At 43.5% G+C, this 17,143-nt stretch overlaps 1 protein-coding gene across 3 annotated transcripts in view; it reads left to right on the forward strand.

Moving 5' to 3' along the window:
• Window positions 1-17,143, forward strand: part of TMCC2 (transmembrane and coiled-coil domain family 2) — a 78,063-nt gene that overhangs the window by 15,358 nt on the left and 45,562 nt on the right. The window contains exon 1 of one of the 3 annotated variants that reach the window (XM_066600168.1): window positions 11,612-11,641. The exons of the other annotated variants lie outside the window; for them this stretch is intronic. Within the exon in view, the coding sequence (XP_066456265.1) occupies window positions 11,627-11,641 (15 nt within the window). The 5' untranslated portion in view covers window positions 11,612-11,626. Of the gene's footprint in view, window positions 1-11,611; window positions 11,642-17,143 lie in introns of those variants that run through there. 3 annotated transcript variants of the gene reach the window in all.

Raw genomic sequence — 17,143 nt, forward strand, 5'->3', positions numbered from 1 at the left:
GCGTACGCGCTTGTTATGATGCACTAAATGATGACCATGGTTACGAGGAAGCATGTATTAACTCCGTCGCACCCTGATGACGTGGATCTGATGGCGAACAACCCTGCTACAGGATTACACAACGTGTCTCCGCAGTGGTAAATAGAAATGTCCGTTAAATGTGGTGCACTTTTGATTAGGCTTTCCTTAGCTCTTAATTATTATTATTATTATCCTTTTGGGGATATGTGTATGGTGAGTAATTGTGTCAGTAATATATATATCCCATCCACACTTCTCCACTTACACTGCTACTTTATATATGTATACAATTAGGGGCTTTGTGGCTATTTGTATGCTTGAAAAAGGCTCATGTGAGACGAAATGTTGCACTTTATACACTGTTTTGGGCAATGAAAGAACACTTGGATGGTCTGACTCCCTTTGCTTTGACTGCTCTGATCAGCTGACAGAGAGGGGTCATCGATTCATGCTGCTTACCCCAAATTCTGACTCTCCCATCAGCACAGTGAAACAAAAATCTGAATCCATCTGACCAGGCGATGTTTTTCAATTGCCCAGTGATTCTGTTTTTGCGCTCTTTTGCCCGCTGAAGTCTCGCCTTTCTGTTTCTCTTAGGCCTCCTGCAGACGGCCGGGTCGGATCCCGCTGTGAGAATTCTTGCAGCGGGATGCGAGCCATGCCCCTGCAGTGACCCGGCGCTCACCTCCTCCTGCCTGCTCCCGAGCGCATGCGCAGACTAGAGCCGACGCGTCACCAGTGACGTTTCTGTGCGAGGCTCACACAGAAATAGGATAAGCTGCAATTTGTTAACAGCGCGAGTTTTCTCGCGGTCAAATTGCGGCTGTCTACAAAGGATTGCATTATCTAATGCAATCCTATGGCAGCGGGCACAGGCGGAAATTCTGCGGGAAATCCTGTTGCGGAATTTCCGCCCGTGTGCATTTGGTCTTAAGCAGCAATGACTTTCAAACTGGTCACCTGCTGTCACAGCGCATCTATGCTAGGGAAAATTCTCCATTCGGACACATTAGTTGCAGCACCGCTATTGTATTCGGCTGCAGTTTACTTGACTGTCCATTGCCTGTTTGTCATCAGAATTCTTGACATCCTCCTCTGATACCTTTTGATTGATGAGTTGTTTGCATTCACAGGATCCCCGTTTGCTAGATGTTTCGTTTCGATCATGCCATTCTCGGTATAGACAGTTGTAGAAGAAAACCTACAAGGTTGGCAGATTTTGAAATCCTGTCCCGACTAGTCTAGCAGCGATGAGCCGACTTCGTCCTACTTCGCTCAGATCACTCAATTTTCCTATCTAATGTGGATTCGCCCTGCAACTGATTCACAGTAGACTTGGTCATGTGATTTTCTGCCGCACTCTGAGGTCATATGGCTAACTTCCATACAGGGAAGCTCCGGCCATGAGCCAGCCGGTGTCTGTCTATAAGTGGTCACACACTGTATATTGACCTTTTTTCTGAGATAAAGCCAAAGTTATACATTTTGATCTATCTGTCATTGACTTCCCTTAAAAAAAACTGTATGCTTTAATGCAGTATACATGTGTTTACGATACTGGAAAAAGTAGCCTGCACTTTTTAGTACTGTAAAAATTAACACTTTAATGACCGCCCTTACACTTTTGCTGTTACGAGGCTTTATTCTAATGCTGTAACCTTTTTACGGTGTGGCATAAGAACCCTGGTATAGGCCTCCCATGCCAGGGAAAGCGGGTGCTTGGCTGTTGGATAAAAACCATGGCACTTGCTCAAAAAGTGGGGACCGGAGAACCCTCCGCTCCCCGCTGTTTAACCCTTGACATGCCCCAGTGAAATGCGACACAGGCATAAGCTCATTTTGGCCAAACAAATATTCTGCATGTTTGTCTGATTGAAATATACTTACGCCTGCGTATTTCACCCGCTTGGGCAAGTTTTTCTCTGTGCAAATGCACCGTGTTTGCACCTACACACACACACACACAAAAAAGCACAAAATTGCATTGCTTTTGTGCGTATGTGTGCAGCGAATACACAGGCTTTCCACATATGTCATACGCATTTACGCATGCCTATTGATTTCAATGGACTCTTGCAATGCGCAAATGCGCACCAATATAGGTCACACTGCGTATTTTTTCACGTGATCACACATCGCGTGAAAATATATGCTCATGTGAATGAACCCCTTGAACTCCTTGAAATCAATGGGCTCTATTCACTGACAAAATTTACACGCATAATATGTGCTCAAATAGCCCTATGTTAACTAGCCCTTATTGCTGATTTTACGTACTTGGTAGTGCATATGCCTTGTGTGTTGTCTTAAATGCCCTACTGTTGTTCAGACCTACTAAATATTAAGGCGAATTAGCGCACAAAATCTTGTAGGAAATCTCGCATGAATTTCCACGTTCATTTACCACTTTCAGTCTTTGGACCGCAGCGGTGTAACTTTTACACCATTTGTGGTCGCTGAAGTGCCAGCAGGTGCAACACTGATATCACATCCAGCCTGAAGGGTGTGGGCTTGTCGCGGGTGCGTGTCACTACCAGTTTCAGGCCTTTCACCAATGAAGGTAATGATGGTAATGCACTTATTTATGATATATACCACTACTTTGGCTACATGTGTTACTGTTGGAGAAAGGGGGATTGTTACTCTGTAGCCCCTAAAACACGTTGCAGAATTGATATTGTTTTACTGGTTGGCTTCAATAAACATTGGAAAACATCATCCGCATTGTGTGCTCCTGCACCCCCCGGACCACTTGTACTTGGCACATCTGCTCTTCCGGATCATAGGGGGTTGATGGAGGTCTGATTCGGCCTCATGTGCCTCCCTGAAGTAAGTGACCCACTATCCTATGTTGTATTACTTTATGTATGTCCATCTAGGATAGTCCTGAGCGCTGCCCGCTTTCTCTTGTTTTCCCCTTGATACTTGCTTACCTAGTAGCTTAGATGGGGTCAAAGCAGCTCAGATGTGTAGTACTTTTTTATTTTTGTGCCAGAAGTATACTGCTTCTGTTATTCCTTTATCAAAAATTGTAATATTGCAGGAAAGTATAGACCTTTTGTACGCCTAAATAATACAAATATATTAGCAGTTTTGTGTCATCAAACAATTAAATTCATAACTTCTGATCGGGACCTGCGTGTCTTATTTTGTATTGCCTCCTCTAGGTCTTTCAACCTGAAGTTTTGTTACCTGCATTGCCAATTTGAGATGTACTCAATAAAGTAGGATTGAAAACAGAAGTATACTGCTTTTTAGTGATGCTTAAATTTGATACATAAACCATCAGCACACCTTATTTTCTGCATCATCTCTTCTTTCAACATTCATTGTGGATGTACAGTACACTACTACCATAGACAGAAGAAAAAATGTATAATGACTGACCCAGTAAATAAGAAATCTTAGCACTAAGGCTGGGTTCACACAGGGCGGATTTGTTGCGGTTTTGCTGCGTTTTTTCCGCTGCGGTTTTTCCGCAGAAGAACTGCTTCTGCGGAAAAAACGCTTCAAACATTATTTTGTGTCTTGCAGATTTTTTTGCGTATTTTCCACGCGGAAAATCCGCAACTTTTTTCCGCAGCGCTTTTTTAATTTTGCAGCATATTTTGATGCAGATTTTTGCTGCTTCCATAGAAGTCTATGGACAAAAAAGGCGCTGTGGAAAAGTCAAAAGAATTGACATGCTGTGTCTTGAAAAACCGCGCCGCAGCTGCATTTCCGCACTGCGGCTGTGCGGAAAAAAATCCGTCCTGTGAGAACAGCTTTTTGCCCAAACACATTTGTACTGCATTGCACTGCAAACGCAGCGGTTTTGCCGCAGTGCGGATATGCAACAGCAAACCGCGGCAAAACCGCAGCAAATCCACCCTGTGTGAACCCAGGCTATGGGTACCGTCACAAAGGGTGTATTCACTGCTAACTTTCCAAGCGTAAAATTGGCAGCGAATATGCAGCGGCCAGGTCCCCATCTGAATGATGCGGATTTGCCGCGGCTTTCAACCTTTGCATTTCAAACCCACAGTCAGAATCCACTGCTAAATTGATGCGCTGGAGATTTAAAACCTGATTTGCACAGAATTTTTTCTCTCCATGCAGATTAGAAACTCTGCAGCATTTACATCCTTGGTGAACAAAGCCCTGAACTCTCATTCGGGTATTCTAATGTAGGCGTACTCCATTGTAATGATGTAACATAGCAACAACAACATCATATGTTAGGCTGGAAAGACTTATGTCCAATCAGTTCAGTCTATTACCCCCTCCTTCAACGTTGATCCAGAAGAAGGCAAAATACCCCAATGAGGTAGAAGCAGTTTTTCCTCATTTTAGGAAAAACAAAAAATTTTTAGGAAAAAAATTCCTTCCTCCCACCAATCTGGCAATCAGAATAATCCCTGGATCACCGACCCTTCTGAAGTAATCAGTGATATAACTAGAAAGCCATCCAGGCCCCTCTTATACTCCTTTATCGCGTTTTCTATCACCATGTCCTCAGGTAGAGAGTTTCATAGTCTCACTGCTCTTACAGTAAAGAATCCACTTCTATGCTGGTGTAGAAATCCTTATTTCCTCTAGACGCTGAGGGCGCCCCCTTGTTACAGTCACAGTCCTGGGTATAATTAGATGATGGGAGAGATCTCTGTATTGTCCCCTGATATATCTTTACATAGTTATTAGAGCGCCCCCTTGTTACAGTCCTGGGTATAAATAGATGATGGGAGAGATCTCTATATTGACCCCTGATATATCTTCTCATAGTTACTAGAGCGCCCCCTTGTTACAGTCAGTTCTGGGTATAAATAGATGATGGGAGAGATCTCTGTACTGTCCCCATATATATTATACACAGTTATTAGAGCCCCGCCTTGTTACAGTCCTGAGTATAAGAGATGTCAGAGATCTCTGTATTGTCGCCTGATATATTTATACATAGTTATTAGAGCGTCCCTTTGTTACAGTCACAGTCCTGGGTATAATAGATGATGGGAGAGATTTCTGTACCGTCCCCTCATATATTATACACAGTTATTAGAGCGCCCCCTTGTTACAGTCCTGGGTATAAATAGATGGGGGAGATCTCTGTATTGTCCCCTGATATATTATACATAGTTATTAGGTCTTCCCTCAGCCTTCTTTTTTTTCCCTAAACTAATCCCCAATTTTGATAACCTTTCTGGGTATTGCAGTCTGCCCATACCGTTTATTATTTCAGTTGCTGCCTGTGTACCCGTTCTAGCTCTGATATGTTTTTTGCCCCTTTTATTTTATAATCTTTTTTGATGTTGTCCTTGTCTATTTTTGAATAGTAAACTATTTATATTTTAGGGGCTATTGCCTATGGGTAGTTTTTGCCTTTGACAATTTGAATTATGTAATGGAACTTCTGATGTGAACAGGTCCTGAGATTGGTGGAGATTTGACCGCTGGGATCCGTACTGATATCTGGATCGGGTAATAAATGTTTTTCCTCGAATACACCTTATCATTAACACTGTGTAACACACTTTTTGTAACAGATAGGCAAATAAGTGGCTTATAATAACTTTAGTGCGCTGAATTCAAATATGATATCCGTTTTTTTCTGCCACGTAAGGTTTTCCAATTATAGGGAATAATCTAATACAATTGCTGTTGTATTGTATTTTTTGGAAATATTCCTATACAATTAATCCAGTAGGCTCGCCATTAACGTTGCTTAATAACAAAAGTGATTACCCAACTATTTCGGAATTACTGTTACACACCACGTGCTGACTGAATACTATAAGGGTAGGTTTATATAACATATAGGGTATGTTTCCACGTGGCGTAAACACTGCGGATCATCCACCAGTAAGTGGTAATTAATGAACTGTGTTTTTACAGGTCATTTGTAGAGATGAGCGGGCATGCTCGGTTAAAGCAGTTACTCGAGCGAGCATCGCTCTTCTCGAGTAAATGCATACTCGTCTGAGCAGATTCGGGGGGCGGCAGGGAGGGGAGTGAGAGAGATCTCTTTCTCTCCCCGCCGCCCCCCCCCCCCCCCCCCGAATCTGCTCGGACGAGTATGCATTTACTCGAGAAGAGCGATGCTCGCTCGAGTAACTGCCTTAACCAAGCGTGCTCACTCATCTCTAGTCATTGGTTAGGCTAAATGAAAGAATCAAAATCCTAAAACAAAAATACATATTTAGTATTGCTGTGGCCTTTAAAGTCCGATCTATTAAAGTAAGGCATTTACCCTGCATGGTGAACGTCGTTTGCAAAAAAAAGAAAAATAATAAATTGCCAGAAAAGCAGTTTTGGTCATTCTGTCTTCAAGGAAAAATGCAATAAAAAGTGATCAAAAGATCGTAAGTATTCCAAGATGGTACTAATGCAAACTGCAGGACGTCCCGCAAGAAATAAGCCATTGCACAACTATGTGAATGGAAGAATAAAAAGCTTTTCCGCGCAGAAGGTGGCGGCAGAAAATAATTTTTTTAAACTTAAAGGGGTTGTCCCGCGCCGAAACGGGTTTTTTATATTTTTTTTTTAACCCCCCCCCCCGTTCGGCGCGAGACAACCCCGATGCAGGGGTTAAAAAAACAACCCGCACAGCGCTTACCTGAATCCCGGCGGTCCGGCGTCTTCATACTCACCTGCTGAAGATGGCCGCCGGGATCCTCTGTCTCCATGGACCGCAGGGCTTCTGTGTGGTCCATTGCCGATTCCAGCCTCCTGATTGGCTGGAATCGGCACGTGACGGGGCGGAGCTACACGGAGCTACACGGAGCCCCATTCAGAAAAGAAGAAGACCCGGACTGCGCAAGCGCGGCTAATTTGGCCATCGGAGGGCGAAAATTAGTCGGCTCCATGGGAACGAGGACGCTAGCAACGGAGCAGGTAAGTATAAAACTTTTTATAACTTCTGTATGGCTCATAATTAATGCACAATGTACATTACAAAGTGCATTATTATGGCCATACAGAAGTGTATAGACCCACTTGCTGCCGCGGGACAACCCCTTTAAATGTCTGAAAAAAAATAAAAGTAGTACAGCCAAAAAAAACTACGTAAGTCTGGTATCGTAGTAATCGTACTGCCCCATGGAATATAGTTATCAGGTCATTTTTGTTGCAGTTTGTGGGCCGTAGAAACAAGACGCACTGAAAGATGGAAACATTTTTTCTTTCATTTTACTCCACTTAAAACTTTTATATGGTACCATTGAAAAATACAACTCGTCACGCAAAAAGCATACATACAGCTATGTTGATGGATAAATAAAGGAGTTACGATTTTTTTAAACGAAAAAAAATGCCTGGTCACTAAGGGGATAAATAACATGAAAATGAGACGTGCTGCCATTATTCAGTTTTACCAGTGTAATCAGCAGATTTTAATTTTACAGAAACATATGAATTACTTTCTGTTACGAAAATTTGTCGTACACTGTAATTGTTCTCAAACTATACATTTTTTTCTTCCTCGCCTTGTGGATTTCTAAAATTCATTAGAATCTCAAAAAGAATCAATTCTTGCAATTATGGAAAATCTTGTCACCTTTCACAATGACTGCCTGGTTGGGTATAACATTGCTACATCTATGGCTGCTTTCTATATGGACACTTATAGAGTTGCAAGAAAAATTGAAGCCTTTGGAACAACACAGTCCGTTCATGTTTTTTAGGCCGGTTTCAGATGAGTGTATTATAACTAGAGATGAGCGAGGATACTCAGTAAGGCGATTTACTCGAGAGAGCATCGCCTTTTTCGAGTACCTGCTGGCTCGTCCCTAAAGATTCGGGGGGGCCGCTGGGGTGAGTGGGGGGCTGCAGAGGGGATCGGGAGGCAGAGGGAGAGAAAGAGAGGGATCTCTCTCACTTTCCTCCTCGCTGGTGGCCAAAATCCGCATGTAGATTTTCTGATGCAGAATCCACAGTATGCTACCTACACACGGCGAGTGAGATATTGCGCTGAGTTTCACAGCCCGATATCAGACTCGTGAACATGTGACTTACCCGCGGATGTGTGGTGTCTTTCAGGGAAAAATTTGATCCTCTTGTGCAATAGAGTATCGGAAGTGTTTCTCATTGATTTCAATGGGAAACCTCGCATTGCACTCGCATGCACATCGCACGGCGTGCGTGAGCCATGCGATTCATTTAAGGTCCCATTGAAATCATCGAGTGATATCCCTCGTGTATATGACTCCAGTCAAAAGAATGGGGTTCATATTCAGACAAGATTTATGCGTCTCTTAAGGCCATGTGCAAGAGCCTTAAGAAGTGATACGTCGCTTTTTTTTTTCCTGTACCCGATTTTCAAGTGTATGTGCAGAAAACCCTGCGCCGTGTACACTTCAGTGGGGATTCCTATTAAAACTAACACATTTTTCCTCTGTAATTGATGTGATTCTGTAGCCCTCGGCTAATTGTACATGAAGTAAGAATGAAACCACATTGTATTAATAATTGGGGAAAAAATTCCACAGGGTTCACTTACTTTTAACTATTTTAACAGCATCTTTGTGTGATAGAGACTGTGGAGAATTACATATACCCAGCTAATGTTGCCGGACTGTGGGGTGCGATGTGCTCGTTAACTGTTAAATGGCGTTTATCAAGCAGGATACAACTTTCTAAGACCTCATGTCCACGGGGAAAATCAGGTCCGCTGCGAATATGTAACACGGATTTCTGCTGTGGATGCGGTGCGGATGAGCTTAAATTCCTTTTTTTTTTTTTATGCGGGACATCAATTGAGCTATGAGCTCCCGCACGCGTGATCCGCACTTAAATGGAGCATGTCACGTTTTTTTTTCACGCACATGAAATTTTTAAATCACTTTTAAATACGATCCGCGGCTATTTATCTACCCGCGGGTGGTCAGGTCAGTGCATTCCAATGGTAAATTTTAGATGCGGATCACGCACGCGGGTGATCCGCTGCGGATTTTAAATATTATTTTCACCGTGGACATGAGGCATTAGGGCGTATTCACATGGGCGAGTGTGATTTTGGTCAGTGAAAAACTGACATTTTTTTCAATGCAGTTTTCCCGCTATTTTCTTTTTCATGTGCGTGAAAAATCACATTTCTCTCTGCTCTGTGCTTCCTGCTTCTTTTTTTCGTGTTGTCCCTGTAGTAACCTGCATTAAATTCATCACACTCGCATAAAAATTGCACACCAGAACATAATGTTTGTTTTGTTTGTTGTTTTTTTTTTACTGCTCCAATAGAAAATGGTAGACAGTTTTTGAAGAACAGCACAAAAATAGGAAATGCTGCGATTTTCTTTCTAACTCAGACTATCGCACTGAGAGAAAAATCGCTTGTGTGAATTAAGCCATTCAAATGAATTCATTATTTTCCCATGCGAGTTCTGTCCATCTTGGAATTACACAGAACTTGCACGAGAAAATCACCTGTCTGAATATACCCTAAGGTCGATTTCATACGACCAAGAAAATCTCACACAGATATGAACCCCAATCTTTTGAATAGGGTCATATACAAGGCTTTCTTTTATTCCCCCGCATCGCAGTGCCGGAAAAAATCATGGCATGTCCTATTTGTTTTCAATCGGGCTGGCAAAGGCATTGCACAGCATGTGGGTGCGATGCGAGGTTTCCCATTGAAAACAGCCGCGATGGAGGATTGCTCCTTCCCTGAAGCATCTGCAGGGGAATCGCACGTTCCCGAGCACGATATTAGACCAAGTTTCATGGCCCAATAACGCACTCGCTTGTGTGAAATTAACCAAAGGGTTTATTCACACAAATGCATTTTTTCTGCGTTTTACGCATGCAAAACTTTTGCGCACAATATGCAGCAAATGGAACCTATTGATTTCAATGCATTTTGTTACAAGTGCGCTTTTGAGTGTCCATTTCAGTTGCGAAAAAAAACAAACACATCTTGTCCTCTTTTGGTGTGTATCATGCAGCAATTGGCCCACATTAAACTTATTTGTCCGTTGAAATCAAAGGAAGCATGCTTACATGTTTTTTGTAAGTGCAAATACGCAGGACATGCTTGTGCAAAAAATAGCAGACAGCGCAAAAATGCAACACCCACCGTGCAAATGCATGCATAAATACGCTTACACCCATATGAAGGCAGCCTAAAGCCGCTCTTACACAGCTGTGAAGATGCGTAAAAATCAATTTTAAAAAAACCGCTGGTAAAGGAGGTCAGATTTTCACTTCTGTACATTGCCCTCGCTGTGTGAATACAGCCCAAGTCAATTACAACATGAAAATCTTGTCATTGGGAGACACCGGAGTTACATGAAGACTCAGTGAACTTCTTTGTATGTTGGCTATCTGTTAGGCTAGGGTCACACAGGGCGGATTTGCCGCGGTTTTGCCGCGGATTGCCGTTGCATATCCGCACTGCGGCAAAACCGCTGCGTTTGCAGTGCAATGCAGCACAAATGAGATTTGCCAAAAAGCTGTTCTCACAGGACGGATTTTTTCCGCACAGCCGCAGGGCGGAAATGCAACTGCGTTGCGGTTTTAAGGCTGGGGTCACACAGGGCGGATTTGCCGCGGTTTTGCCGCAGCAGATCCGCCCGCGGCAAAACCGCCCGCGGCCGCTAAGCCCGGGATTAGCCAGCCATGTGGACGAGGTTTCTCAGAAATCTCGTCCACACGGGACGGCTAATCCGCTGCGGTAAATCCGGTTTCAAAAGAAGCAGCATGCTCATTCTTTTTTTCATTCCACTGCGGCCGCGCTCTCCTCTATGGGAGCGCCGGCCGCAACGGAAGAGCAAGCGGCCGGACCGCTTCAAAGCCGCCGCGGCTTAAACCGCGGCGGCTCTGCCGGCGGAGATCTCGCGGTTTTTGCTGCGGCCAAACCGCGAGATTTCCGACGGCAATCCGCCCCGTGTGACCCTAGGCTTAAAGATGCAGCATGTTCATTCTTTGGTCTTTTCCGCAGCGCTTTTTTGTCGATAGACCTCCATGGACGCAGCCAAAACCGCACCAAATACGCGACAAAAGTAAAAAAGCGCTGCGGAAAAAAACGCTTGAAAATCTGCAGCAAAATCCGCAAGCCCAAATTAACCTTTGAAGCGGTTTTGCCGCAGAAGCAGTTCTTCTGCGTCAAAACGGCAACGGAAAAACCGCAGCAAAACCGCAACAAAGCAGCCCTGTGTGAACCCAGCCTTACTGGAATAAATGTAATTTATGGGGCGGGTTCCGACAAATATCTAAATGACAGTATACAATTTGGGAATTTGCTGAACATGGAGGACTACAAAAAAACATTTGTTCCTTACTCAGCTGCCAAAACCGATTCTTCAGTGTAATCCGTGTATTATGAGAACGTGGAGAGCAGCGTGCTTCGTTGACTTCTGTTTCGCTTATCATTTTTTAGACAATTGCTCCACCTGCTGGTAAAAAGTAGTTACTACAACTATATTGTTGCTTGCTCCTGCAGAGAGGACACTGTTCTCTCTACACTAATCCAGCCTTGGTGACCTGCCAGTCGATTCCCATGAGTCTACGGTGGGGATTAAAAGGTCCCGAGCCGGGTGACTGTCTATGAGAAGCAGACAGGATTGTGGTGTGACTCTACATGGCGAGGTGACGGAGACAGAAAACAGTCTGCAATGCACCGCGGAGGAATCTGAACATGGTGCATATTCTGGTGAGTTATGTCCGACATGCTGGAGACTTCACATAATAGTACAGCTGCAGATTACAAGCACGTTCACACGGGTATAAGCGTATTTCAGTTGCATAAATATATTTATGCGGCAGAAAGTCGTAGTTGCATGCATATTTCACTGCTCCTGTGGGTGTTTGTGCATGCAAATACACTGTTTATTTCTGCAGAAGGGCACTTATGTACCTGACACTCTACCTTTATACTTTATGTTACTTGTTATCTTGTTTGGAGAGGTGGTTGGGGCTTTTGGAGAGGAAGAGAGGTGCTGCCGCCCTAGTGATACTACAGAGCCAGCACGCTGTACTGCTGCCGGCTGCATGGGAGAGAAGAACAATGAACCAGGATCTTGGCGCAAACCGCAAAAATGATAGTGGAGAACTTTATTTAATGACAGAACGTGACACATTTTGAGGCAAAACAGCTTCTTTGTCAAGCTTTTTTTTTTTTTAAAGCTACTGCCTGATGACTGTTCTTGCTGAATACTTATGGTAACCCCCAGCTCCCTGACTTTTATTACATACCATTTATATTTGGCATCTCATCTTGAAATCCCCTTCGGGATAAATTCCAGCTGTTTGAGGAAGAAGCTGTTTTGCCTTGAAGCGTGTCACATGCTGCAATGAATAAAGTTCTTCACTGTTCACCATTCTCAAGTCCAGTATGGCTTTTGCGGTTTACACCAAGACCCTAGTTCATTGCTGTCTTGTTTGGCACTCCCATCATTTCCGCCCGACTACCGGCACTGGTTGAACAATTGCACTTGGTCCTCTGTGTAGTTCAGCCTGAAGTAAGTTCTATTTATCCCTTGTTGTGAACGTGTTCTGTTGGCGACGCCAGGATGCAACGCACGTCTGATACCATAGTGCATGTCAAAACATATCTGTGATTGACAGTGGAATGTTTTTGGACATGGAGATGGTGGACTAAAAATATAACTGCAATTAAATGTATTGGGTTGTGACTCTGTAAGCACATCATTATGTAAGGGATCCAAATAGTGGTAATGTGTGATGTAAATCCCAGCCACATCTCCTATGTTTAAGCTATTTTTACATTCATTCATTCATTCAGTTGTATAGCTGCACTTTATGGTCTTTTACAGATAAAATCCCTTAGTTTGGCTGCAGCTTGAATTGTGAGAACTTAATACATCAGGGTGGTCAAACTTCTCTTCACTGAGGGCTACTTCAGCATTCTGGATGCCTTCAAAGGGCCGTTTATAAAGGCTCATTCACACGGTCATATTTGTGCTCAGCATTCCACGCAAATTTGTGCGCATGTAATACGGACAGCTTAACCCCCATTGATTTGTTTTGGGGTATTCGGACATGCGATTTTTACATGTGTATTTTACTGTAGATACATGAAACCGTATCGCAGCATGTCCTATTTTGGTCCATATTGCCAATTGAAATTGCCCATTAACCTTTTCCAATCCAATTTTGGATTCAGGGTTTCCTAAAAGGCTTTCTCTTTTTGCTGTTATACAACGGTGCCATCTGCTGGCTAAAGCCAGTGTGTGTGCGCCAAAGAGGCTCCGACAGCGGAGTGGCTGGCAATAGATGGTAAGAATACCCTGTTGGACGTCTTCTGACATTGGAGCTGTAGTAGCTTCAATCAGAATGTAGGAAGAAGTCAGACTGTGGATTGGAAAGGGGATCGTGTAAATATGCAGTGAATATGCACAATACATGCATATTCTCTGTATATTTCTGCATGAAGGCAGGAGAAATTTACGGGACCTACTTGCATTTGAAAAAAAAATGTTAGTGCATGTGAAAAATACCGTTAATATGGACACAAAAAACCCACAAGAAGGTCCAAAGATGCAGGGAATACGCACAGCTTCTTTCCATGAAAATGCTGTGTATTTCAGGACCAAAACTGCATCCACCCGTGTGAATGAGCCCTAAATGTAACTACTCCTTAACATGGCCAGGGAGCTCTACCTCTTTAGTTTTGCCTTGGAGGGTGGCCAGATCGGTGTGGAGGTATGCGCTGAAGCTCAAAATCCAAGATGGCCCCCGCTCCCTGTGCTGGCGCCACCCCGTCCAGAGAAAGTGGAGAGCTAGTCCTTCTGTGTCCGGATCTCATTGCGGGCCACATAAAATGAAGCGGCGGGCCGTTTTTGGCTCGTGGATCTTGAGGTTGACACGTGTATTACACCATGTAGAGCAACGTCACTTATTTGGTATCCGTTTTCCTGACAGTCTGCACCTTATTGGCTCATACAGCATTATCCATATTCCAAAGACAACATAGGGATCCCAAAAATTAACTCGCAGGACATGCAGACACTGTGGCATATACCTCTATCATGGGGTATACAGATTGGCATCCAAGGCACCCACAGCTGTTCATTATGAACGGGTAAGTCTGACCTCATACCTGCCCCTTCTGTACTACTAGCTGTGGGCACTGAAAGTGCTGCCATGATAAGGAGACGTATGGGCTCCCTTAGAAGTAGGGTTAGGCGGCTAATTTGATTAATCATCATTTTATTGCGGCATGATTTGGATTTTCATCACAATCTCGATATCAGGAGAAACAGCAGATAAGATATGGAGGATGTTGGTAAGTGGGCCACAGAGCGATGCAAAGATCAAGCCTAATGCTGATGGGCTGAGCCGCAATCGGCGCTCCGCTTTGAATACTGCACCGTCCCTGGATCATGTGCGCGGCACAGGAGAAGGAGCGGATGAAGATGAGGATGGTATATGGGGGCTGTATGGCACATGTTGCTCTGTGATGTGTGTGTGTGGGGGGGGGCTAGTGCATGGGGGGCTGTGATGATTGGGGGTATATGGCACTGGGGGGTGTGATGACTGGAACGGTGTATAGTACACTGGGTAATATTCCTGGGTGTTGCACACCGCTATAAGCACAGTGATTGGTTATTGAAAACTGGACTTTCAAAGTGATTTCCTTCTTCTACGTGAATGAGCCCGGCACCGCACTCTTATGAAAGCCATCCAAAAGAAAATCTGTGTTGCCCATAGCAACCAATCACAGTGCAGCTTTCACTTTACCTCAGCAGTAGAAGAAATGAAAGCAAAACAATTACAGAGGAAGTCAGTAAGTTTTCGATTTTCAATTCCGCCAGTATTCGTCGCCTGGCACTGAAGAACTCTTGTGCAATATTTAACTCAAATCGGACCAGAACTGTGGATTTGTATACGACAAACAAAAACAGATTTTAGATGCATTTTCTATATAAGACTGGGCTATGATAACTGGAGGGCTTATATACTACACAGGGTTGTTATGACTGGATAGTCTATGGGGTGCTCTAATGACCTGTGAGATGTCTGTAGTACATAGGGGACTGTGGATAGTATAGGAGGAGCTTAGATATCTGTGGGGTAGGTATAATACATGGGAGAGGCTGTAATGAGAAGAAGGGGGATAATACATGGGGGCTGTGATGACTGTGGGGGAGGAAACCCCCCATGCCTCATGTGTATGGAACCTTGGAGTTTGAAGCCCACTATATATAATATATATGGTGAAAGCCCTCACTGAGTGACTGACTCGCCACTAATTCTCTAACTTCCCGATGTCGTACAAACATGAAATTTGGCACAACCATTCTATAGGTGCTAAATAGGAAAAGTAAAAGGGTCACTACTTGATTATTCAATGCCAATTGCAAAAGTAAGTGCACCCCTAACGCTCCTCTATGTGTATACAAATTTTATTCCTCAGTTCCTCTAAAGTAACCTTTACCTCATAAAATTTTCAATGCGAACAACAGATAAACACCTGTACCAAATCACCTTGGGCGAAGCCGGGTATATCAGCTAGTGTAATGTAAGTGACACATGCACAGCAATTTCTGTACGGATTCCGCGCGGACAGCTTTGTAGTCAATTAATTAAAGAACAAAACTGTACTGCACATGTCCGATAGCGAGCCATGTGGAACAGCCGTGTGGAACATCCGCAGTACAGATGAAGAAAAAGAAAAGCAGGCACATGAGTATGCCGCTCCCGCCAGGGCCAGATTCTGCGTGCGGAATCCGAATCGCCCGTGTGCAGGTGGCCTAATGCGGATGTGAACAAAGCCTTAGTTTCTTTCGCAAAACAAAGCAAAAAAAAACAAACGGAAAAAATAAAGAAAATCTAGAATGTAATCGAGAAAATGGGTAAAAATTCAAGATTTTAATTTCAGCCCACACAGCCAGTCACCCTAAAAGTACTGCTTTTGGAGAATCTGACCGAGCATGGCTATGTTTGGATCCGTGAAATGAGTGGCATACGGTAGTACAGTAGGGCACCATAGATGTCTGTTGTATTAAAGATGTGTACAACTTTCAGCTTGAGGCTAATTTCACACAGGCAAGTACGAAATCAAGCCATAAAACTTGGTCTGATATCGCTCTCACCAAGATGCAAGGCAATTTTGTGTTAAAGGCTCACATCACTTCAGGGAAATAGCGATCTGCGGCGGAGGGCTGTAGAGTATTTCCTACTGCTTTCAATGGGAAACCTTGTATTGCTCTCGCGTCATGCAATGCTAGTTATTTTTTTTTCATGTTTCCTAAATCTGTATCAAAAATTGCGTTGAAAGTGAACTTTGGGCAAAAACTGGAAATTCAACTTTTACCTAAGGTCTGACACCTGTGACAGATGTGGTGTTGCCACAAACTGCTCCCAAGTTTAAGAATCCTTTCCTTCTGTTGGATGGTGTATCTTGCTATGCTACTCTCTCATGCGGACCCTCTGGTAGTCACGCCTGACACGGACATCAGCTGCTGGAGGACAGCAAAGTATATGAAAGTATATGGCGTAGGATGCCAGCATTTGACACTATACATAAGTTTGCAGCCTTTGCTTGGAATTTCCCATTAACGTCTTGGTTCACTTCCAGTATGACATCCAGAAAACACTTGTATCTTTTATTCCCACCCTCTTACAGCATTCGTATTACCTTATGTTCCACTTTGGAGCTGCGGGTGCGTACAAGGGTGCGTATGCCGGAGAAGCTTTCATCTAGAATGCTTGTTTTTTTCTTCCTTAATTTAGAACTTTGATACATAATTCCTACATTGTGCTTCTTTAGCTCCTCTAATTAATCTGTATAATTCTTCAGTTTGGATGTACTGTACAAGGGGTGTTAAACTTGTTTTTAACGAGGGTCACATCAGCATTATGGCTACCTTCAAAGGCCCGTTTATAATCACTCATTCACATGGGCATATTTGCACTTCCTATTACTTTTTGTATTTTTTACGCACATAGCTTAATCCCCATTGATTTGCATTGGGGTATTCAGACCTGTGGTTTTGACATGTGTATTTTAGGTGTGTGATAAAAAATCATAACAACCGAACGGACCGATATTGCGCGTTAAAGTCAATGGAATTGTGTAAATACGCAAGGAATCTGCAAAATACCTGCGTATTCACTGCATATTTATGCATAAAAAAGGCAGGAGAAATCTATGGGGCCTTCTTGCAGGTTTTTTTTGTGTATTTGAAAA

The sequence above is a fragment of the Eleutherodactylus coqui genome, chromosome 4 (assembly GCF_035609145.1).
Source record: "Eleutherodactylus coqui strain aEleCoq1 chromosome 4, aEleCoq1.hap1, whole genome shotgun sequence".
NCBI classification, from domain to species: domain Eukaryota; kingdom Metazoa; phylum Chordata; class Amphibia; order Anura; family Eleutherodactylidae; genus Eleutherodactylus; species Eleutherodactylus coqui.